Source organism: Entelurus aequoreus, linkage group LG01 (assembly GCF_033978785.1).
Source record: "Entelurus aequoreus isolate RoL-2023_Sb linkage group LG01, RoL_Eaeq_v1.1, whole genome shotgun sequence".
NCBI lineage: Eukaryota > Metazoa > Chordata > Actinopteri > Syngnathiformes > Syngnathidae > Entelurus > Entelurus aequoreus.
In genome coordinates, this window is record NC_084731.1 from 60,049,189 (window position 1) to 60,073,638 (window position 24,450).

At 40.5% G+C, this 24,450-nt stretch overlaps 1 protein-coding gene across 3 annotated transcripts in view; it reads right to left on the minus strand.

The window, feature by feature from the left end:
• Window positions 1–24,450, minus strand: part of LOC133655337 (negative elongation factor D-like) — a 50,749-nt gene that overhangs the window by 15,457 nt on the left and 10,842 nt on the right. For all 3 annotated transcript variants that reach the window (XM_062055401.1, XM_062055381.1, XM_062055392.1), the window contains 3 exons: window positions 10,891–10,998; window positions 10,654–10,806; window positions 10,447–10,577 (listed from right to left, as the gene is read on the minus strand). In XM_062055401.1, coding sequence (XP_061911385.1) covers window positions 10,447–10,577; window positions 10,654–10,806; window positions 10,891–10,998 — 392 coding nt within the window. The remainder of the gene's footprint in view (window positions 1–10,446; window positions 10,578–10,653; window positions 10,807–10,890; window positions 10,999–24,450) is intronic.

Sequence of the window (24,450 nt, forward strand, 5' to 3'; positions counted from 1 at the left end):
ACACAGCACAGTGAGCTAACGTCACGCTAAAAGCTAATTAACCTTCACCTCAAGGACTGCGAGCGAGCTGAGCTGCCGCTTGTGTTTCTAGAACGTCAACAGGCTCATAGTGATGTTACTAGTAGTTGACTGGGAGGTGTTTATTATAATTTGGGGAGAGTCCGCTGCCTTATACTTACCTGCTAAACACCTATCTGCTCACCCCACCGTCTCTCCTCTCTGCCTGTGCCGTGAGCACTGACTGCATGCGCTCTGAATACGCACTGCTGATTGGCTGTTACCGCTCTGCGTGTAACCAATCAGATGGTTCTGTGGGTGGGACAATGATGGGTGCTGCAGAGACATACTGACAGAGGCAGAGGCAGAACTAAGCGGAGCAGCTTGTTAAGACTTTAGTTTAGGCCAGACCTGGGCATTCTGCGGCCCGCGGGCCACATATGGCCCTTTGTGCGTCCCTGTCCGGCCCACGTGAGGCCAATCATAAATTACAAAATAAATTTTAATTAGAAGACTTCTATGGAAATACAAGAACCGAGACTCAGATTCCCCTCGCCCGGACGCGGGTCACCGGGGCCCCCCTCTGGAGCCAGGCCCGGTGTTGGGGCACGATGGCGAGGCACTGGTGGCCGGGCCTGACCCCATGGGGCCCGGCCGGGCACAGCCCGAAGAGGCAACGTGGGTCCCCCCTCCAATGGGCTCACCACCCATAGCAGGGGCCATAGAGGTCGGGTGCGATGTGAGCTGGGCGGCAGCCGAAGGCAGGGCACTTGGCGGTCCGATCCTCGGCTACAGAAGCTAGCTCTTGGGACGTGGAACGTCACCTCGCTGGGGGGGAAGGAGCCTGAGCTAGTGCGCGAGGTGGAGAAGTTCCGGCTAGATATAGTCGGACTCACTTCGACGCACAGCAAGGGCTCTGGAACCAGTTCTCTCGAGAGGGGATGGACTCTCTTCCACTCTGGCGTTGCCAGCAGTGAGAGGCGACGGGCTGGGGTGGCAATTTTTGTTGCCCCCCGGCTCAGAGCCTGCATGTTGGAGTTCAACCCGGTGGACGAGAGGGTAGCTTCCCTCCGCCTTCCGGTGGGGGGACGGGTCCTGATTGTTGTTTGCGCTTACACGCCAAACAGCAGCTCAGAGTACCCACCCTTTTTGGATTCACTCGAGGGAGTACTTGAGGGTTCTCCCCCGGGTGATTCCCTCGTTCTACTGGGGGACTTTAACGCTCATATGGGCAACGACAGTGAAACCTGGAGAGGCGTGATTGGGAAGAATGGCCGCCCGGATCTGAACCCGAGTGGTGTTTTGTTATTGGACTTTTGTGCCCGTCACGGATTGTCCATAACGAACACCATGTTCAAGCATAAGGGTGTCCATATGTGCACTTGGCACCAGGACACCCTAGGCCGCAGTTCCATGATCGACTTTGTAGTTGTGTCATCAGATTTGCGGCCTCATGTTTTGGACACTCGGGTGAAGAGAGGGGCGGAGCTTTCTACCGATCACCACCTGGTGGTGAGTTGGCTGCGATGGTGGGGGAGGATGCCGGACAGACCTGGCAGACCCAAACGGATTGTGAGGGTTTGCTGGGAATGCCTGGCAGAGTCTCCTGTCAGAGAGAGTTTTAAATCCCACCTCCGGAAGAACTTTGAACATGTCACGAGGGAGGTGCTGGACATTGAGTCCGAGTGGACCATGTTCCGCGCCTCTATTGTCGAGGCGGCATGGGAGTTTGCCCAACCAGTCTACATGTGCTTTGTGGACTTGGAGAAGGCATTCGACTGTGTCCCTCGGGAAGTCCTGTGGGGAGTACTCAGAGAGTATGGGGTATCGAACTGTCTGATTGTGGCGGTCCGCTCCCTGTATGATAGTGTCAGAGCTTGATCCGCATTGCCGGCAGTAAGTCGGACACGTTTCCAGTGAGGGTTGGACTCCGCCAAGGCTGCCCTTTGTCACTGATTCTGTTCATAACTTTTATGGACAGAATTTCTAGGCGCAGTCAAGGCGTTGAGGGGATCCGGTTTGGTGGCTGCAGGATTAGGTCTCTGCTTTTTGCAGATGATGTGGTCCTGATGGCTTCATCTGGCCAGGATCTTCAGCTCTCACTGTATCGGTTCGCAGCTGAGTGTGAAGCGACTGGGATGAGAATCGGCACCTCCAAGTCCGAGTCCATGGTTCTCGCCCGGAAAAGGGTGGAGTGCCATCTCCGTGTTGGGGAGGGGATCTTGCCCCAAGTGGAGGAGTTCATGTACCTCGGTGTCTTGTTCACGAGTGAGGGAAGAGTGGATCGTGAGATCGACAGGCGGATCGGTGCGGCGTCTTCAGTAATGCGGAAGCTGTATCGATCAGTTGTGGTGAAGAAGGAGCTGAGCCGTAAGGCAAAGCTCTCAATTTACCGGTCGATCTACGTTCCCATCCTCACTTATGGTCATGAGCTTTGGGTTATGACCGAAAGGACAAGATCACGGGTACAAGCGGCCGAAATGAGTTTCCTCCACCGGGTGGCGGGGCTCTCCCTTAGAGATAGGGTGAGAAGCTCTGTCATCCGGGGGGAGCTCAAAGTAAAGCCGCTGCTCCTCCACATCGAGAGTAGCCAGATGAGGTGGTTCGGGCATCTGGTCAGGATGCCACCCGAACGCCTCCCTAGGGAGGTGTTTAGGGCACGTCCGACCGGTAGGAGGCCACAGGGAAGACCCAGGACACGTTGGGAAGACTATGTCTCCCGGCTGGCCTGGGAACGCCTCGGGATCCCCCGGGAGGAGCTGGACGAAGTGGCTGGAGAGAGGGAAGTGTGGGCTTCCCTGCTTAGGCTGCTGCCCCCGTGACCCGACCTCGGTAAAGCGGAAGAAGATGGATGGATGGATGGAAATTTTAAAAAGTATCTATGTCGAGTGTGCAATACAACGGTGCTGCTTTTGTTTTGAAAAGCGTTATTTGTATTACTTCCATGTGGACGTATGCGCGTGTATGATTGTGAGTGACTGTGAACAGCGGCAATCACAAATTACAAAATAAAGTTTAAAAACATCTATGTCGTGCGTGCAATACAACTGTGCTGCTTTTATTTTGAAAAGTGTTATTTATGGGCGTGTGTCCGGGTGTAACCTGTGAGTGAAGGTGCACAGCGACAAGTGATGAGACGCTAAAAAAAGAAAAGTTGATGACGAATGCCGTGTTTTCAACAAGACATGGACTGCCAAGTATTTCTTTACAGAAATTAAAGGTAAAGCCATGTGCTTATTAATGTGTGGTACACAGGTTGCTGTGTTTAAAGAATATCATTTGAATCGCCACTACACGACGAAGCACGAGGAAAAATACCGGAATCTGTGCGATGAAGAGCGCGCAAGGGAGGCTGAAGCGTTGATGGTAAAACCGCAAACCCAACAAGGACTTTTTGCCAAATTTCAGACCCCCAGAGATGCAGCCATCAGGACAAGTTTCGTCATTTCTCACAAAATCGCCAGAAAAAGTAAGGCGTTTTCTGACGGAGAGTTTATTAAGGAGTGCTTATTGGACTCTGTTGCGCTGATATGCCGGAGACTTTGACTGTTTTTCGCTGGCTTTGGATGAGAGCTGCGATGTACGTGACACCGCCCATCTGCTCATCTTCTTACGTGGGATAACTACAGACTTTCAAATCACGGAGGAGCTGGCAGCCATGCAGTCAATTAAAGAGACAACCACAGGTAATGACTTGTTCACATAGGTACCGGTAAATGCGTGTTTGGACATGTTAGGACTGAAATGGGACAAGCTGGCAGGTGTGACAATCCAATCCAATACACTTTATTTATATAGCACATTTACTGTAAACAACAAATGTTTTCAAAGTGCTGCACAACAATATTAAAAACAATATTCAAATATTATCCTTAGCTCCACCAATGACTGAATAAAAACAAAAAATAATTACATATAAAACCAATATAAAAAACAATATAAAATAAATATGATTAAAAACGATTTTTAACAACAGATGGTTGTCCAAATCTGATGGGGAAAAATGTTGGATAATGCAGGATAAAGTGACAGAAATTAACCCTGTGCAGAAATGGACATTTTTGCATTGTATTATACATCAGGAAGTGTTGTGTAAGACAGTGTTAAAAATAAAACCATCAAAAGCAATCTGCTTTTGTACAAAGTTAAGTTAGGTTTAATGAAATTATTATTATTAATTATTATTATTATTATTATTATTATAATTTATCTTACGGTATATCAAAAATAATATTGAGCAAAATTCAATTGAAATATTGTCGGTGTGGCCCTCCAGCAGTGCTTATGCAGCCCCCGGTAAAAATTAATTGCCCACCCCTGGTTTAGGCGGTAACTCTTCGTTGTTAAAGCGGCCGCCTTAACAACAAAGTGCTGCGGGAAACCCTGCACTTTATGTACAGCTTATAGCAGGGGTCACCAACCTTTTTGAAACCAAGAGCTACTTCTTGGGTACTGATTAATGCGAAGGGCTACCAGTTTGATACACACTTAAATAAATTGCCAGAAATAGCCAATTTGCTCAATTTACCTTTAACTATGTTATTATTAATAATTAATGATATTTATCTTTGTGGAAACACTGATCATCTTAATGATTTCTCACAATAAATATATATAGAAACAGATAAATATCAATATGCAACACTTTATTTTTATATTTTCTCTAAGTGCACATTTTTCAAATTGTACATTTTCAAATGATCACTTCTAAGACAGTCTTGTGAAATCACAATATCCCATTTTAACTATCTAGCCACTAACATTTTTTAACAAATCATGAATTACTTTGCACCATGTTTGTACAAATAATAACTCATGTAAAATACAAAAGTAAACTCTCAAATTTTTAAATCATGTCACACTTTGAACTGGACACCAAATCTGTTATCTGTTTCTTTGTCAGTTAGTGGGAAGCCTGGCATTGCATGCTGTTAACTAGTGTGTTGTACTCTGGTGTGTAACTTGACACTGCAACTCTAAGTGAGTCTTGCAGATGTGCATCAGTGAGGCGTGTTCTGTGTTTGTTCTTGATGAAGTTCATGTCAGAAAAGGCTGATTCACAAAGATAAGATTTTTCCTCATTGTTTGCGGAGCCTTCTTAATCTTTTGGACATATTTTCACAGCAATCTGGCCTTAAGCTTAATTATGATAAATGTAAAATGTTAAGGATCAGAAATCTAAAGGGAACGTCCTTTCGAATGGAATGCAAAGTGCCTGTTTTGTGGACAGATGGACCAGTTAACATACTTGGTGTTGTTGTCCCAGAGAATCTGGAAGATCTAGGCTCAGTAAATTATGATAATCGACTAAGAAAGCTGGACAAAATTATGCAATCCCTAACCTTGTATGGTAAAATGTCTATTGCCAACTCGTTAATTATTCCTCAATTTATTTATTTGTTTTTGTCATTACCAGCTCCATCACAAAACTTTTTTAAGATTTATGAGCGGAGGGTCTTCGATTTTGTCTGGAACGGCAAACCAGAAAAGATTAAAAGAAAGGTTTTGTACAAAGAGTATGAATATGGGGGCCTGAAACTTCTCAACCTTGAAGCTATGTGTCTGTCTTTAAAAGCATCAATTGTTCCAAAGATGCATTTAAACATTGAGTGGTACACAAATGTCCTGTTGGACAAAAAACATGTACTGTATCAAAAGAAATTGTATCCTTTTTTACAAGTGATCCCCTCCCATTTTTCTTATGTAGAGAGTCTGCTGGGAAACATGGCGGGGTTCATAAAGGAAACAATCCACTCATAGTGGTGTTTTCAATTTTATGTGCCAGAAAAAAGAGACGATATTTTGCAGCAGATAATATGGATGAACTCTAATATTGTAATAGATGGAAAGCCTTTCTTTTGGAAAAATATGTTTGAAAGAGGAATCATTTTTGTCAATGATATTATCAATGAGAATGGTAAAATGATGAAGTATGATGAATTTAGAACTATGTATGGTGATACTTGTTCAAGCTTTTCATTTTATCAACTAACTGGAGTAATTGGGAAAAGATGGAAACAAATAATTAATTATGGAACTACTAAATTATTAGTTTGTAAACCTCTAATAAGAAATTCTAGTTGGCAAAAAGGAACTAAAATAAATAGAAAAATATATAATTTTTATTTAATAAAGAAATCTTTGAAGGCTGCCTCATACAACACATATGGAAAATGGGAGGAATTTTTTGACTGCCCGTTGCCATGAGATGCCATATTCAAACTAATCTATAAAACTACTATCGATGTGCAAAATCGTTATTTTCAAATTAAAATTATTTATAAATTCTTACCCACAGGGAAAATGTTAAAATGATGGAATATGACAGAGTCAGATGATTGCCGATTTGGTTGTCAGGAGTCTGAATCCACCCTGCATTTGTTTTGGTATTGTCATATTGTGTCTTTGTTTTGGGTGGAAGTTGAAAAAATGTGTTTAAAGATTGGTTTGTTTATGAAGCTTAATGTGGTTTCTGTTATTTTAGGAGAGTTCATTGACAATCATGATTTAGTCAATTTAATTATAGTACTCGGTAAAAGGTTTATTTTTAAGGCCAAAAACAGATATTCACTTAGTATTACTTTCTTTAAAACATTTATGCAGTATTTTCTAACTTTAGAAAGTTACATGGTTGAAAACGATAATGATGCCAAAAAACATTTAAAAAAAAGATGAGAAGTCCTCAAAGGCTTATTTTGAAAGTACAATTATGTTTATAGATTATATGCTATCTGTTGTTGTGTTCCCTAATTTGAGTGACCTGGACATAATCTGGACTGTACATACATGCTTATTTTGAAAATGTAATTTTGTTTATAAATTATATGCAATCTGTTGTGTTCCCTAATTTTTTTCTGTGTACATGAATGAAGGTGTGTGTTGCTGAGTCCGACTTGGACATTATCTGGACTGGGCCTGGTTTTAAAAACCCTTTAAACAAATCTAATTTCATTGACAACCTGGTCTGTTGAAGATAAGGCCCTTTTTTAAAAAATAAAATAAAATAAATACATAAAAAACATTTTCTTGGATAAAAAATAAAGTAAAACAATATAAAAATAATTACATAAAAAATAGTAATTCATGAAAATGTTAGTGGACCAGCAGCCTATACAATCATATGTGCTTCAGGGACTGTGTCCCTTGCAGATGTGTTGTCTATGTTGTGGGAACCAGAATATTGGTAGCAGAAAGAAATAACCCCTTTTGTGTGAGTGGGTGTGGATGAGTGTGCATGGGGGAGGTTGTTTGGGTTGATGCACTGATTGAAAGTGTATCTTGTGTTTTTTCTATGTATATTTAATTTAAATTTAAAAAAAAAAAGTAAAAAAAATTAAAAACATTTTTTTTTTTTGTAATTTTTTTATTTTTATTTTTTAGAACAGGCCCGCGGGCAACTCATCTGGCCCTTACGGGCGACCTGGTGCCCGCGGGCACCGCGTTGGTGACCCCTGGCTTATAGTGTCTGCAAAATGTGCTTTTTTAATATAAAATATGGACTAGTGTGGTGGCTAGAGGCAATTATTCATGTGTACATTGTTTCTTATGAAGAACTGTGCTTCACTATACCAACTTTTCAGTGTGCGAACCATGTTCAAGAACCAATTAAGTTCGTAAATAGAGGTTCCACTTAGGGCTGGGCGATTTGGCCTTTTTTAAATATCTCAATATTTTTAGGCCATATCGCGATACACGATATATATCTCAATATTTTGCCTTAGCCTTGAAGGAACACTTGATGCATATAATCACAGCAGTATGATGATTCTATGTGTCTACATTAAAACATTCTTCTTCATACTGCATTAATATATGCTCATTTTAAACTTTCATGCAGAGAGGGAAAGCACAACTAAGTGAATTGACCAAAAGTGTATTTATTAAACAGTTATTAAAGGCCTACTGAAACCCACTACTACCGACCACGCAGTCTGATAGTTTATATATCAATGATGAAATCTTAACATTATAACACATGCCAATACGGCCGGGTTAACTTATAAAGTGACATTTTAAATTTGCCGCTAAACTTCCGGTTCGAAACGCCTCTGAGGATGACGTATGCGCGTGACGTAGACCGGCGAACACGGGTATGCCTTCCACATTGAAGCCAATACGAAAAAGCTCTGTTTTCATTTCATAATTCCACAGTATTCTGGACATCTGTGTTCGTGAATCTGTTGCAATCATGTTCATTGCATTATGGAGAAGGAAGCTGAGCAAGCAAAGAAGAAAGTTGTCGGTGCGAAATGGACGTATTTTTCGAACATAGTCAGCAACAACAGTACACAGCCGGCGCTTCTTTGTTTACATTCCCGAAAGATGCAGTCAAGATGGAAGAACTCGGATAACAGAGACTCTAACCAGGAGGACTTTTGACTTCGATACACAGACGCCTGTAGAGAACTGGGACAACACAGACTCTTACCAGGATTACTTTGATTTGGATGACAAAGACGCAGACATGCTACTGTGAGTATGCAGCTTTGGCTTCTAAACATTTGATCGCTTGACCATATGTGCGCAACTTTTTTTTGCGTATGTACGTAACTTTTTAAAAATATATAAGTTTTATGAACCTTGGGTTAGGTGAACGGTCTTTTGGGCTGAGTGATTGTGTGTGTTGATCAGGTGTTTGAATTGTATTGGCGTGTTCTATGGAGCTAGGAGCTAGCATAGGAGCTAGGAGCTAGCATAACAAACACGCAGGTGTTTTTATGCAGGATTAATTTGTGGCATATTAAATATAAGCCTGGTTGTGTTGTGGCTAATAGAGTATATATATGTCTTGTGTTTATTTACTGTTGTAGTCATTCCCAGCTGAATATCAGGTACCGTGAGTATGCAGCCTTGGCTGCTAAACATTAGACAGCTTGACCGTATGTGCGCGTCACGTACGTAACTTTTTATAAATATATAAGCTTTATGAACCTTGGGTTAGGTGAACGGTCTTTTGGGCTGAGTGATTGTGTGTGTTGATCAGGTGTTTGAATTGTATTGGCGTGTTCTATGGAGCTAGGAGCTAGCAGAGGAGCTAGGAGCTAGCGTAACAAACACGCAGGTGTTTTTATGCAGGATTAATTTGTGGCATATTAAATATAAGCCTGGTTGTGTTGTGGCTAATAGAGTATATATATGTCTTGTGTTTATTTACTGTTGTAGTCATTCCCAGCTGAATATCAGGTCACCCCCGGCTCTCACAGCATCTTCCCTATCTGAATAGCTTCAACTCCCCACTAGTCCTTCACTTGCACTTTACTCATCCACAAATCTTTCATCCTCGCTCAAATTAATGGGGAAATTGTCGCTTTCTCGGTCCGAATCTCTCTCACTTCATGCGGCCATCATTGTAAACAATAGGGAACTTTGCGTATATGTTCAACTGACTACGTCACGCTACTTCCGGTAGGGGCAAGCCTTTTTTTTATCAGATACCAAAAGTTGCAATCTTTATCGTCATTGTTCTATACTAAATCCTTTCAGCAAAAATATGGCAATATCGCGAAATGATCAAGTATGACACATAGAATAGATCTGCTATCCCCGTTTAAATTAAAAAAATTCATTTCAGTAGGCCTTTAAGCAGTGGCACAAACATTCATGTCATTTCCAAAACAGAAAGTGCAAGATTGTCAGAGACATTTTAAAACAAGCTATTAGTGCACTTTTGTGTGTGTCACTAAGATGACATATCAAAACAACACTAAATTAAAGTGCACTTTCTGTACAGAACGCCACTACAATAGTTTAAAACCAACATACGGTGTTGATCTGGAAATGTTTGCCTCTGCATTTTGATGGTGTGGGCGTGTGGCCCCGAACGGAGATGTTGACATGCGGAGTAAACACTCCTCATTCTCGAGCAGGTGACTTTTCAAATGATGCTACATATTAGCAGTAATGCTACTTTTTGTAGCAATGCTTTTTCCCCACACTTGACAAATTACGGTTGTCTGTTCGACATATTCCCACTTGAAGCCAACCCACCGCCAGACGATGGACCCCCTGCTGTTTTTCTTGGGAATTAATTCTTCCTTCATTAGATACCAGATTCGCACCTTCTTTCTCTCGTATTACCGCTCGCACCACTCCGCTAGCATCACAGCTAACGTTAACCATGCTGCTACCTCTCTGCTTCGCGAGGGCGTATACGTATGTGACGTATGACGTGACAGTTTGTGACATATGTAAGAAGTTGCGCTTGCTGTCTGTGAGAAGGAGACACAAGAAGGAGTGGGAAGAGCCTATAGTGTAATGCCAGCTGCTAAAAGCAACTGCGTGTGAACGTATACTCGAATATCACGATATAGTCATTTTCTATCTCGCAGAGAGACAAACTCGCGATATATCGAGTATATCGATATATCGCCCAGCCCTAGTTCCACTGTACATTATTTTCTGGTGTGACCAACCAAAAGGCCAGCTGATTAAGTATTGTGTCAGAAGTACCTCTTGTGGGCAGACTTTTGCACCTCCTGACCGATCCGGCGCACGGCAGAGCCGCCTTGTTCCTCCTGGGCCAGGATGGACATCATCGCCTGAGCAAAGAGGTAGGTGTGCTCGCCATGACACACCATTTTCTGAAGGATTTTTCCAGACACAACACTTCAGTAAACACACTACAATGCTCTACTTTTCTATAACAACGGGCCTCACAGCAAATTCCGGCAGGTTCTTCTCCAAGTTCTCCTCTCCTCCATCCAGCAGCGTGGCCAAAGACGTTCTCAGCACCCGAGAGAAAACCTCTAGCTGCTGACACGCGGTGGACACGCTGGTGATCTCACCCTGGTAGCCCGCGTCTGAAATCAGCTGCACACACACACTGACTTGTACCGAGGTGTTTTCCACATACTTTCATTATCACTCTTCCTGTTTATTCAGGTGAGCGCCCACCTTGACTGTGAAGTTCAGCATCAGGCAGTCGGGATGAGCCTCGGCCAGCTTGTAGAAGAGGTCCCGCCATGTTGTGTGTGCAATCATCTGCTCCAGCCAAGCGGGAGTCTAGAAACACCAAGGTCAGCTTCATTGGGTCCAAACAGACTGAAGGTTTGACACCCAAGGCAGTCCCACCTTAACTAACTTCCGCATTCTGGCACAGTCCGTAAAGAAAGACAACATCAGGAAAGTCTACCCAGCGCTTCACTTTTTCCACATTTTGTTATGTTGCAGCCTCATTCCATAATGGAATAAATTCATTTCAATACCCCATTATGACAATTTGAAAAAAATCGTTGCATTAATTAGCAATTGGAGAAATGGACTTCATACTGGGAAAACTGGGTTAATTATGTCACGCCCCACAAGCCTGATTTTATTTTCTCGAATTAGTGATTGTACTGTTTAAAAAAGATTACTCCCTATTAGGGTTGTACGGTTTACCAGTACTAGTATAGTACCGCGATACTAATGAGTCATATTCGGTACTATACTGCCTCTAAAAAGTACCGGTTCGCCGCCCCCCCTTATGTTTTACGGGCACGACGGCGCACCGTCATCACGTTGTGACATAGCTGGTTTTAGGAGCAGAGGAGCATGTTCGGCAGCGCACACACACAGAGTACTTACAAGCAGACACAGTGTGTAGACAGAAAAGGGAGAATGGACACATTTTGGTGTAAAAAGTAAAGATAAAGGTGAAGTTATAACACTGAAATACCCTCAGGAAGAGGTGCTTTAAGACATGGCTAGCAAGCTAGCAGCTAACGTCCATCTGCAGTCTATGTTTATAAAGTCAGGAAATACGTCCCTGGACCCACGAGGACTTTGAATATGACCAATGTATGATCCTGTAACTACTTGGTATCGGATTGATACCTAAATGTGTGGTATCATCCAAAACTAATGTAAAGTATCAAAAAACAGAAGAATAAGTGATTATTACATTTTAACAGAACTGTAGACAGAACATGTTGAAAAAGCTAACAGCTAACATCCATCCGCAGTCTGCAGTGTTTTAGCAACTTCTAAATCACTAATCCTGGCCTCCATGGCGAAAAATAAAGTGAGTTTCTTACATGTAACATTATCACTGGAGTACGAGAAATAGCTAAACATGCTTCACTACACACTGTAGGACATTGGTGTCAAACTCAAATACAGAGTGGGCCAAAATTTAAAACTGAACACAGCCGCAGGCCAAGGTTGAACAAATTAACCTTTTAATAGGGACCCAAACAAGTTTTGCATTGAATATTGAACAAGCAAGGCTTATATAACTTTATAGTGACATGCAAAATCGAGTTTCAAATAATAATAATTAAAAAATATCAATGGCATATCAAATACAATTTAAATAAAAATGTAATGCCTCTTTTCTATTTGCAGCCTTCTGAGGTAAATATCAACATTAACTTTTTCCACAGGCTAATAAATTAGAAAATAAAATAACAATGAATAAACCAACCATTCAGGACTTCAAACTGCTCAGTTTGCAACACACTGATCTAATCTGATGTTGTCGTAGAATTTCTGACCTTTTGACCTATATTTCTTGTCTTTTAAGAATGTCCGCTCATTTTCAATTCTCTTCTATTTTGTGCCATTGAATGGACCAGTTGTGGGACAAAGGTGAATATGGAGTTATGCCAACCTGTCTACAGAATGTTTAGATTTTCCAAATATGACTAAGAGATACAAGGTTGTTTTGGAACAGACAAAACCAAAACAAAACAATCATGACGCACCCGATAAAAAACAATGACGCACAAGAGACATATAAAACATGGCAGAAGACCGGAACTCAGGAGTGATTTTGGCTTGTGTGTGTCTTGTTTACTCCGCAGTAACATGTGGTCTGTCTGCACGGCCAACTTAATTCAACCTGCACTTCTGATAATGGGTAAATAAATTTGTTGTACTAAACTACTTTTGTTGCCTGCTTAAGCTTCGGACAATCCACTACACAAATTGGCGTCACGAACAGGATGGTTTAGAAGGTACAGGTCGACAGCCGCTCCCGCTCTCTCTGTCAGGCAGACAGTGTGCTGCACGCGCGCATAACAAGGTAAGCGTTTTGCTTAAAGTGTAAACATTTTCTGCCTGGAGAGAGCCGGATCGATAAGACTAATTGCTGAATCTATTTTTGATAAAAGATAGGTTTAGTCAGGTTCTCCAAAAACAACCTGGAATGGGGTAAATTATGGTTGGATTGAGTTGTTTTATATGTGATCATTTGTCTGTGTGTTTGTTGAAAACTTGTGATTTCTTGTTTTTAACATAAGGGGATTGTTGATAGAATTTTGGTGGTTTGGAGTGTTTTTGAAGCGTAGACTATGTGAGACGAAAAATTTCTTTTAACCTCTTCACCCTCTGTCGTTGCTGGCAGAGGATGCTTCTTGCTGCAAGTGCATCAGATTAGTCAGAGTTGGATACAGCTAAATTATAGGCAAGATTTGCTAACTGGTGTGACATTTGGCCCATATAAATTAATGACGTCTATGAAGGTGCGACATATCTGTTTATGTGGAAACTGCAGCGGTGGGAAAAGCCTCTTATAGGTGACCGCTCATTGACTCCGGTAAAGGAGATCAACTGAGCGTATAGCTGTCACGACGAATTTGGAAATTTGCTGCAAATAGACAGGTATTGATCGGGCTGCATATGGTAGAGCTTTGGTGAAACTTGGTGAAACTGTATGGACTGACCAGACACGAGTCTGTAGGATTGCTGGGTGATTTCCAGTGGTCCTACTGGGCGTTAGGCCAGGTTTTTCCATGTTGGTCAGGGATAACGCAGGTGTTGCTCCAATGAAACGGGTTAATCGCCGTTTTATGAGCAATGATGGAACCTGGTTTTTGTGATATGAGACGGCCGATTCCACAAAAGCACGCGTGCATTAGTTGTTTATATTTGTCCGGACAATGGGGTGGTATGGTAATTTAACAATGTGTGTGTATAATGATGAATGCTGAAATGTGTGTGTATTGAGTGAGTCAGTTTATATTGGTACATTTGGATGTATGCGTAATTTAATATCTTTTGTGTAGCACCTGGTTTCTTATCTGGTTTAATTCCCCCCCCCCCCCCCTCTCGCAACCTCCCTTCACGCTTTTTCTCACAGCCCCGCTATATGTAAAAGTTGGGAAATTGTCTAAAATGTGTGTGCGTGTGAGAAAGTAGACAAAGTCATGTACAGAAAACACATGAGGGAATGATCCATCCATATAATTATTTTCTTCCGCTTATCAAGAGGTTGGATCGCGGAGGCAGTAGCCTAAGCAGGGAAGCTCCCCCTCTTTGGCGCTGCGAGCGAATTCCAGTCATTTGAATTTGTTTTAAGCTATACTGGTGATTGTGACTGTGCGATATTACAGTTGTTTTACACACTGAGATTTTGAGTACGGGAAAAAAGGCTCTTGCTCGCTGGTAAATTCTCTGTGTGAGTGACTGTGTGACGCATATAAAAAATAAAAAAAAAGGAGTCTCAGCTGGGAGACATTTTGAGATAAGAGTGTGTCAGAAGTGGCGAGGCTGTGTGAGTGTCAGCTGTACGAGGCATTGGGCCGAAGAGGTGTGACACTGTTAGCATAGCATTGGATTAGTTTAGCATTGAGCTAGGTTTAAAGAATAAATAAATAAATAAATAAAAAACTATATATAAATATATATAGTGGACAGCTGTACTCAATCTGAAGAGAAGGCTGACAGGTTGGTTTTGATAATAGGAAAAATAAAATATACTGTATATGAATAAATAAACATTTAAATATCAATACATACATTTGGACTGGGACATTGAAGCATTGTTAAATTCATTAGTCATTAATTATGTGTGTAATATACTGTATTGAACAGCCTTGCTGCTTATCTGATCCATCCAGTTCCTGTGTGGAAGTTGAGACAAACACACACACACACGCACATCATAGAGTAGGACACATTGTAACTTTGAATTAATAGTTATACAACAAATAAATTAATAATCTTGAATTTAAATTTGATAAAGATAAATTGATTATACATTGACATTTTAATTTTTTTTTAGGAATAAACACACAATAAAATAAAAGTTACATTTATATTCTAAAACATCTAAGGGTATCTGTGCAAACTGTGAAACATGTAGTCTGAAGAAGTACAGATAAGATTCGCCAACACTACAACAAAGAAAGCTAATTTTTATGTGACATTGGTGCATGTAGAATTACATGTAGAGAATAAAACTAAATGGAAATAACTGTCTGCAAGATGAGCATGACGTCATGAATTGTGCTCGGGTTAGTAATAGATAGATAGATAGACAGATAACACGTTATTGATTCCTTCAGGAGAGTTCCCTCAGGAAAAAGAAGTAAAAAGTAAACAGTAACTAATAAGGGTATAAATGGAAACAAAATAGAAAAATATTACAAGGAGAATAAAAATAGAACAGTAAAATAAGAGAAACTAGGCATTAACGACCATGATATAAAAAAGTATTGCACTGTTATTGTTTTGCATTCCCTGTCATCCTAGCCCCCCCAAAGAGGAGTTGTACAGTCTAATGATGTATGAGACAAAGGATTTTGTATAGGCTAAACCAGTAGTTCTCAAAGGAGGATATGGTGTTTCCGCCCGGACAAAAAAGGGGGGTACTTGAAGGTATGTCAAGGGGTACCTGAGATTTTAAATATTTTAAAATAGCGACAATTGAAAATCCTTTATAAATATAATTATAGAAGAATAATTCTTCAACAAAATCAATATCCAAAGAAGGTTGATGATTGATTATATGTATAGAAATCTTTATTATAATTTAATCATTTGTTTAATTTTTAAAACGTTTTAGTTATTCTTATATTTTTTTGTCCAAATAAGTCAAGTAAGACCACAACAAATGAGCAATATGGTGCACTGTTTTACAATTTAATAAATCAGAAAATGATGACATTATGCTGTATTTTATTTCTTTATTTTACTGGGAAAAAAGATTGAAAACCACTGCCCTAAATCATATCTAAAGCTAAAATTACTTTATAAGACTGATTATTGTGGATTATTGTGTTTGTATTGTGAGAGAAGGAGAGAAAGTGAGAGAGAGAGGAAGAGAGAGCAGGTGAAAAACAGATTGAGGGTGAAGAGGATGGTTTGAGTAAATATGGGAAAAGGATGTTTATAACCTTACGTTATGTGAATGGTTTCTAGGAGAACAGAAAATAGAAACATTGGGTGAAGTGTAAGGAAGAGATGGATACAGGATGTTGTTTGTAAAGGAAAACGAAAGTGAAGAAAAGATGAGAAAGTGACAAATGAAGGTATTCGTAAATGGTATGCTGTTGATTGTGGTTAGCTGCAAGTTTGTTTATTTGTTTGTTTGTTTAGTTGTTTGAGTGAAATGGGAAGAAATCAATAGGAATAATTACATGCAAAATGGAATAAAACTATGAGTGCGATAGATAATGAATGAATAAATTAAATAAGTTTATTTTGGTCATATAATCAACCATCAACCAATTTGTGTGAGCAGTTTAACAGTAAATTAGACATATTAACAATCATACACATTTACACACAGAAAAGAAAAGAAAAAAGAATGACCGAAAAAAAGAATAGGCGGAAGCCAAAGCTTATATTGGCCTATGATATGCATTTATTGGACATTAAATTACCTGGAACATCAACGTTAAAAGATGAAAGTAATTGTTACTATATTTTATAATGTTCAAAAAACTTTACTTTTCAAGGGTCTCCAAAACCTTAACAAAAAACTACATGTGTTCAGCTCATCACTGAGGATGGTACATCATTTAACTCCTAAAACTGAAATACATTTGTGTTTTTATTTTATTTTACTTGACCTATTTCAAAAATCAATATCCCCCGTAAATGATAGTTTTCTCCTCATAATGTAAACAAGCTAAGAATACAAACTGGAAGGCTGTTGTTCTTTACTCGGAAACATAATTGCCATTGTTTTAAAATTAAATTATCTGAACATTTAACACATTATGACTTATAAAAAATAGATTGGTATGATCATAACAATAATGCTTTGTGTAATATTGAAATGAGCCTTTTAAGTTTAAGTATTGGGTCTATATTTCTTCTATAAACATTTCCCCAAACTTCAAAACAATATTACATATGGAAAAATAAATGAATAATATAACATGTGCAGACATTTCTTATTCAGCATGTGTTTTACTTTATACCGAATAGCAATGGATTTGGATATTTTTCTTTAATATGTTCAATATGTGGCTTCAAACATATTTATGATCAATTATTATTCTCAAGAAGTTAGTTCATATACTCTGTCAAGTTACTCTTTCTGGTAAAGATTTAGTCTTATTAATTTCTACATATTGAGATCTATTACTTAAAATAACTACTTAACCACTATTGTGAAACACTTTTAATTTATGGGAGTATTGGGATAGGATTGAGGAAGATGTCTGCTGTGGTGGTGGTTAGTTTGGAAATCAATTTAATAAAAGTAAGTTTAAGTCAGGTAACTTTAAAGTGCAGTCTGACATTTTAGATTGGAGTAATTTATATTTTTATTTAGACATTGCAGTACACCATACTTCTGGATGTTGAGTTAGAAGAGGATAATGGCATGACAGAATAAAGTTAGAGTTAAAGTTGGGGTGCCAGTGATTGTCACACACACACTGGGTGTGGTGGAATTTGTCCTCTGCATTTGGCCCATCCCCGTGATCGCCCCTGGGAGGTGGGGGGAGCAGTGGGCAGCAGCGGTGCCGCGCCCGGGAATCATTTTTGGCGATTTGGCTCAAAAATTTTTTATAGTCTTTGGTATGACTCGGCCGGAGTTTTGAACTTCCGACCTGCCGATCTCAGGGCGGACACTCTAACCACTACGCCACTGAGATGAAGGAGGCAAACCAAATCTCAACAGCTTTCAGTTAGCTATAGATTTTGAGAGTATAATGCGAATAACTATAACTTTACAACCGTTTGCTGTGAATAGTGTTGAATAATAATTACAAATAACAGCCTACATTAATAAATAGAATAAGAGCCAATATGTAAAGTGTTAAAAAGAGGAGAAGTGTGATTAAGCCTGGCGCTTAGAGCATGGCCTTGTGTGTTTGTTGTGACTAGGTTGGATAACCAGTCGGAGACAGGCAAGGCAAGGCAGGGCAGCTTTGTTTGTGTGGCGTTTTTCCAGGAAAGGGCAGACTCAAAGTGCTTCACAGACAACAAAGTGAAATGAAAGAAAATAAAAGCAAAATTAAAATGCAGACAATAAAAATAAAAACAGTGCGGACGTTAAAAGTTAAAAGATTAAAAGATTTAGCTGAAAGATAAGGAGAAACGTGAATAAATACATTCTTTTGTTTTGGAGAATATCACGTACAGCAGGAGGTCAGAGTGCAAGCATGACAGCTTGCTCGCGCCTACTGATAGACAAATGATAGTTTAAATTAACTTATAGATAATCTTTAAGTGAATTAAAAGGGTACTTAATACACATGAAGTAGTACGTATAATCTTTGAATTAAGGTTATTGATTAGCAATTAATGGGATAGTTAAGACTGTAATTTTAAAACGTGATATGCAAAATTGAACTAACCGAGAGGATATGAAAACGATGGGTGTACATGTTTTGAGTTCCAAATTCTGGAGGAAAAAACCTCAACAAAACGTAAAACCATACAGACGGACTTGGGTGGTAGCCACGGTTGTGCTAGGTCAAGCGAGGGTGGAAAGGATATGCAGCAGGGGGACTGCCAATCTGAACAAGACAAGCTCCAAAGTTGTAGCCAGAACATGCTCACAAAAAATACAGGTGTGACAGCAGGACGAACAGCAGGATACAAACAGACCCCTGCTGGACATAAGTGTCAACGGACAATGTTCAACACAATCTTTGAAGCATTCCTTTGTGGTCAACCTGCACACACCTTGTAATGACCTGCTTACAAACTGTGCCCTGACAATTCAATACCGCACAGAAGGAACTTCCTGATGTTGCCTGACAGCACGACATCAGCTGACAACTACTGGGGACGCCTCCCAGGAACGAGTGGAAGACGGGGACTGCTCCAACTGTCCTAGCACTGGCTGACTGAGGTGCGTCCGTGTGTCCTGCCACCCAAACCGCCAAAGTGTATGATCACCAATTAGACGACTCATAATAGGAGCCTTTTGACTCTTATATATGGTGGGACTCAAGGTATGGCCGCTCATGTGAACTATCCTTACAACAATTAGAATGGTATAAGATGGACAACTAATGACCCACATTGTTCCTTTGCTCTCTGTCCTGCCTACGAAACCAAAAATGTAGGTCAAATGATAAAACAGGGCGTAGCTGCCGCTGATTGAACCGATACGCAAATACCACATTTTCAATTATTTCGGTTGTCTGTTAACAACAAAGCTATTGGTTGCAATTTGGACATTCCTGCTGTAGGCTATAAAGAGCTAGCAGCTACACAACAGCTGAGCTAAAACTAAATTTAAGCATATCAAATAATTGTAGTTGCTTATTACATACACAAAGTCGCAGAGAGACAGAAGTCTGTAGAAAGAATTCAGTAACAAACGTGTCCGCATTATTAAACTTTCTACCACAGGAAACATACTGAACAAATACAGCAGTTACTGTCAGACTCTAATCCGGATTACCGTGTCTATCAGAGACATGGTTAAAACCCACAACAACTTTTGTTCTAATTAATGTCCCGGGGGACAAGATTACAGAAAATACAGTTCGAGTGACAAAGGGGGGAGGAATTATGATTTATGAAAGGGAAAACATTAAAAGTAGATCAATTTGAGTATGTTGAAATTAAAATCACATTTTCCTCAGAAATGTATTTCAAGGTAATTGTAGTATACCGACCGACCACAGCTAAAGACATTTTTCTTGATTCATTTTCAGACATCCTCAAACAGCATAGTATGAAAGAAGTAACGTCATGGGGGACGTTAATCTGGACCAGTTAAATAAAACACGTAGAAAGAAACTTAAGGATATTATAAACGGCTTCTACATGATACAAATGATAAGCAGCCCTACTAGAATTACAATTGGATGACAAAAATCAAAGAGAACATCTGTAAATACACGAATACAAAACCAGAAAGAAGAGTGCTAAAATAAAAATACCATTGGATTCTAATAAAGACATTAAGACTCAGCTCTCATAAGAGCAATTATAACAGGTCTAAATACAGATCGTATGATTTAAAAGTTTGGAGGAACAAAGTTACAATGTTTATGCGGAAGTCTAAGGCTGACTTTCAATTAGAATTCATCAAAGTTGCAAAAGGGAACATTAGAAAGTTATGGAAAACCAGATACAAACTTACGGAAAGAGAGCAAACAAGAAACAACACTATAACATTAAATATCAATGGCGCTACTATCGCAGACAGTCTGGACATAAGTAATAACTTTAATGAACATTTCATCCAGTCTGTACAAACCCTGAATAAAAAATCCCTCAAAATCAGTGCAAATAATTGTCATTTATTCAGGATGGACTAATTTTAGAATTAACAAATGAAACAAAGTTAAACAAAATCTTCACTGCATTATCAGACTCACGATCTAGAGATATATATATATGGGTTGGACACTATCTTCCTAAAAACATATAAGGATTGTATTATTGCTCGTATAACAACGATTGATAAATAAATCAATAACGGAAAACACTTTCCCTACCACGTCGAGAAACTGCTACTATAATTAAATCCATAAAGCAGGAAATAAAGAAGACAAGAACATGTACAGACCAATTAGCCTTCTCCATGTTATAACAAAAGGAATAGAAAATTTGAAATTAAAAAGTGGCTTTGGAGCAATCAAGGCTGCTCACACGGTCAATAAGAGGGGCATTATGTTGACACATCAACTTAATGTGTAGTATATTTATCCATGAGAGCATTTTGTTGTAAATTGTGAGGTATGGCTGTTAAAATCTTGGTTGTTTTTACGAATGATGACAGATGTGAACAAGAGCATGTATTGTCTTTGTGTGATGATGTAAATAAGGTGTGGTTGTATTGTATGTTAAGTATGTGTCCATGAAGGGGCATTTGGTGACTTTTCTTATAATTGATTACATGCTACAGTATGATTATTTTTGATTAATTATTGATTATTATGAATGTATATATTTATTATGATCGGGGCGGTATGGCGTAGTGGGTAGAGCGGCCGTGCCAGAAACCTGAGGGTTGCAGGTTCGCTCCCCGCCTCTTACCATCCAAAATCGCTGCCGTTGTGTCCTTGGGCAGGACACTTCACCCTTGCCCCCGGTGCCGCTCACACCGGTGAATGAATGATGAATGAATGAGTTGGAAAAAATGAATGATGGGTTCTCACTCTGTGAAGCGCTTTGAGTGCCTAGAAAAGCGCTATATAAATCTAATCCATTATTATTATGATTAATTAGTGTCATAATTCTATTGCTTGATTTGTGGATCCCTTTAATTTAGGTAGCCAGGGACTACAGATGGAAAGTAGCTATTTAGATATAATCTGGTACAGAACATATCTGTTTCTGAACTTAATGTTTCTGTGCATTGTCCCATCATAGATAGACTAAATTAAATACAACTATTTAGTGAATTATTGAGGCCACAATAATTCACTAGGTGTTGTAAAATATCAAAGTACTATTGCAAAAGCGAACAGTGACCTCAAACATGACCTGTCCTCCGCCTCTGTTCTTGCTGCGCTTGACTATCAGCTGCCTTTTCTTTTTCTTTGATGTTTCTGAAACTACTAATACTACTACTACTATTACTATTACTATTACTACGACTAACACTGTCCCTGTGAGAGGGACAGAGGGGGGAGGTGAGTTTGGATTGGGTCAAGTTTGAGCGTGTTGAGGTTTTATTTAATCGATATGATCAATCCGGTACAAGGATAAAGGAACGTAATGATTTAGATTGACAATTGCAGTGGTTGGCGAAAGCAACCCCAACCTCAAAGGAGGGTGCCAATTCAGTAATTAAATGTTTTGTGAATGATCTAATATCCCGACATGGTTTCCCCAAAAAGATTAGGTCAAACAACGGCACCTATTTTAAGAAAACAGGTTAATCTTCTTCAGTCACAAGATCAGCACTTCTCAGGACCAGCAGCTTCCTAGGAAGGTGGAAAGACCATGAGACCAAAATGGTAAGTTTGCAAAATGTAGAATTTGTGTGCCAGTTCCTCTGTGCAGATTTGAGGATGAAAGCAGCCACTCCAGATTCCCTTGCACTCGCTAAGAGGGGCACGGTCAAAGCCGATCCAGGACCAACACCCGATACCTGACTGGAAGGAACCGAGAGGAGAGACTACACCTTGCCAGCGATGATGAGAACGACTAAGGTTGCCAGCCAATATGTGTCCGTCGGGATTCCAGCAGCTGTGGAAGGAGGCCCTGAAGCAAGCCGAGGGCCTGGACCAAAACACCACGCCCCATACTCTGCCCCAGCCTTCCCCAAAGCCCCCACAGCTCCAACTCTACCTGAGTTTTCCCCAAAGCGGCCAGCGCGCACATGCCATTGCACAGTCTGCCCAATGGACTGAACCACACCCCAAGAAGAGACAGAGACAGACTGTTTGAGTGGATCTCTTTCTTCACCAAGGCAGCCAAAAGCCCAACAAGGTGTCGGCAGGCCACCAGCCTGAGGCACCACCGAGCCATCTATACGAGCTCTAATCGAACATGGACTCATACGAAATTCAGTTGTGTGTTCAAAATCAATTGATAATTAACAATATTGGTAACTACATTCATTGCAAATGCTAGGAAAAATATTTTTGCAAATGTCTTACAGTCATAAGTCTATATACATTCATCTATTTATGTTCAATGATGTTCATGATCAAAGTATTTGTTATTCCTTTACTAAATCAAAGGGTAGGCCACTAATTGTGTTCTGTGAGAGGGTTTTACTGCAGGCTGGTAACAGCGATCGCTCTGAAGGAGGGTCATAGACGGAATTTTTGCCTCGTATAAAAACATTGAGGTTTTTGCCTCTATCTGTGGTAGAGATTTAACTTAGTGGTCTACATCAGAAATTGTTTTGGTCCAGGGTCTTAAGACCCTGGAAGGAGGGTATGTCGTAGAATTTCTGACCTTTTGACCTATATTTCTTGTCTTTTAAGAATGTCCGCTCATTTTCAATTCTCTTCTATTTTGTGCCATTGAATGGACCAGTTGTGGGACAAAGGTGAATATGGAGTTATGCCAACCTGTCTACAGAATGTTTAGATTTTCCAAATATGACTAAGAGATACAAGGTTGTTTTGGAACAGACAAAACCAAAACAAAACAATCATGACGCACTCGATAAAAAACAATGACGCACAAGAGACATATAAAACATGGCAGAAGACCGGAACTCGGGAGTGATTTTGGCTTGTGTGTGTCTTGTTTACTCCGGGGTAACATGTGGTCTGTCTGCACGGCCAACTTAATTCAACCTGCACTTCTGATAATGGGTAAATAAATTTGTTGTACTAAACTACTTTTGTTGCCTGCTTAAGCTTCGGACAATCCACTACAATGTGCCCAAGCCAGATACCTGCCATCTTTTCTTGGATGCTAGTTCATTAATGTCGGGGCTCAGGCTTTGAGCTGAGGCATCTTTCATTATCGAACGAAGGTGTTCATCAGTCATTATATCTCGTAGAACACCTGGACCACAGTCTTGGGGGCGTGCTTTAAAGGCACTGCGTTTATCGTCCTCCACGAGCTGTCGTGGAGGACGCTTTTCATCCATTCCAACAACGTGCCGGCCCGATCACAAAATATGTGCGACTTCAGATACTTGGCCAACAACGATACAGTGTACACTGACGGTGCCCGTAAAAATAACTTTAACACTGTTAGAAATATGCGCCACACTGTGAATGCACACCAAACAAGAATGAAAAACACATTTCGGGAGCACATCAGCACAGTAACACAACATAAACACAACAAAACAATCAGAATCCCATGCAGCCCTAACTCTTCCGGGCTGCAATATACACCCCCGCTACCACCAAACCCCCGCCCCCTCCGTGCGTCGGATGAGGTGGGCGGGGTTGGCGCATATTTCTAACAGTGTTAAAGTTATTTATACGTGCACCGTCAGTGTAACCTGTATCGCTGTTGGCCAAGTATGCGTTGCACACACGTGTGGGTGCGTGCTGAAATCGCACATATTATGTGACTGGGCCAGCATTCGCTGGACTGGGTGAAAAGTGGACGTGACGATTTTTGGGAGGGGCACTGAAATTTGAGAGTCTCCTGGGAGGGTTGGCAATTTAGCCGTGAATGCGGTGTTACCGCGGCACTGCCGCTGAATATAATCGGCGGGCCAGCTCTAGTGTTAATTTGATATCGCCTCAAGGGCCAAGTGAAATTACACAGCGGGCCAAATTTGGCCCGCGGGCCAGAGTTTGACACCCATGCCGTAGGACAGACCTGGGCATTCTGCGGCCCGCGGGCCGCATCCGGCCCTTTGTGCGTCCCTGTCCGGCCCGCGTGAGGCCAATTATAAATTACAAA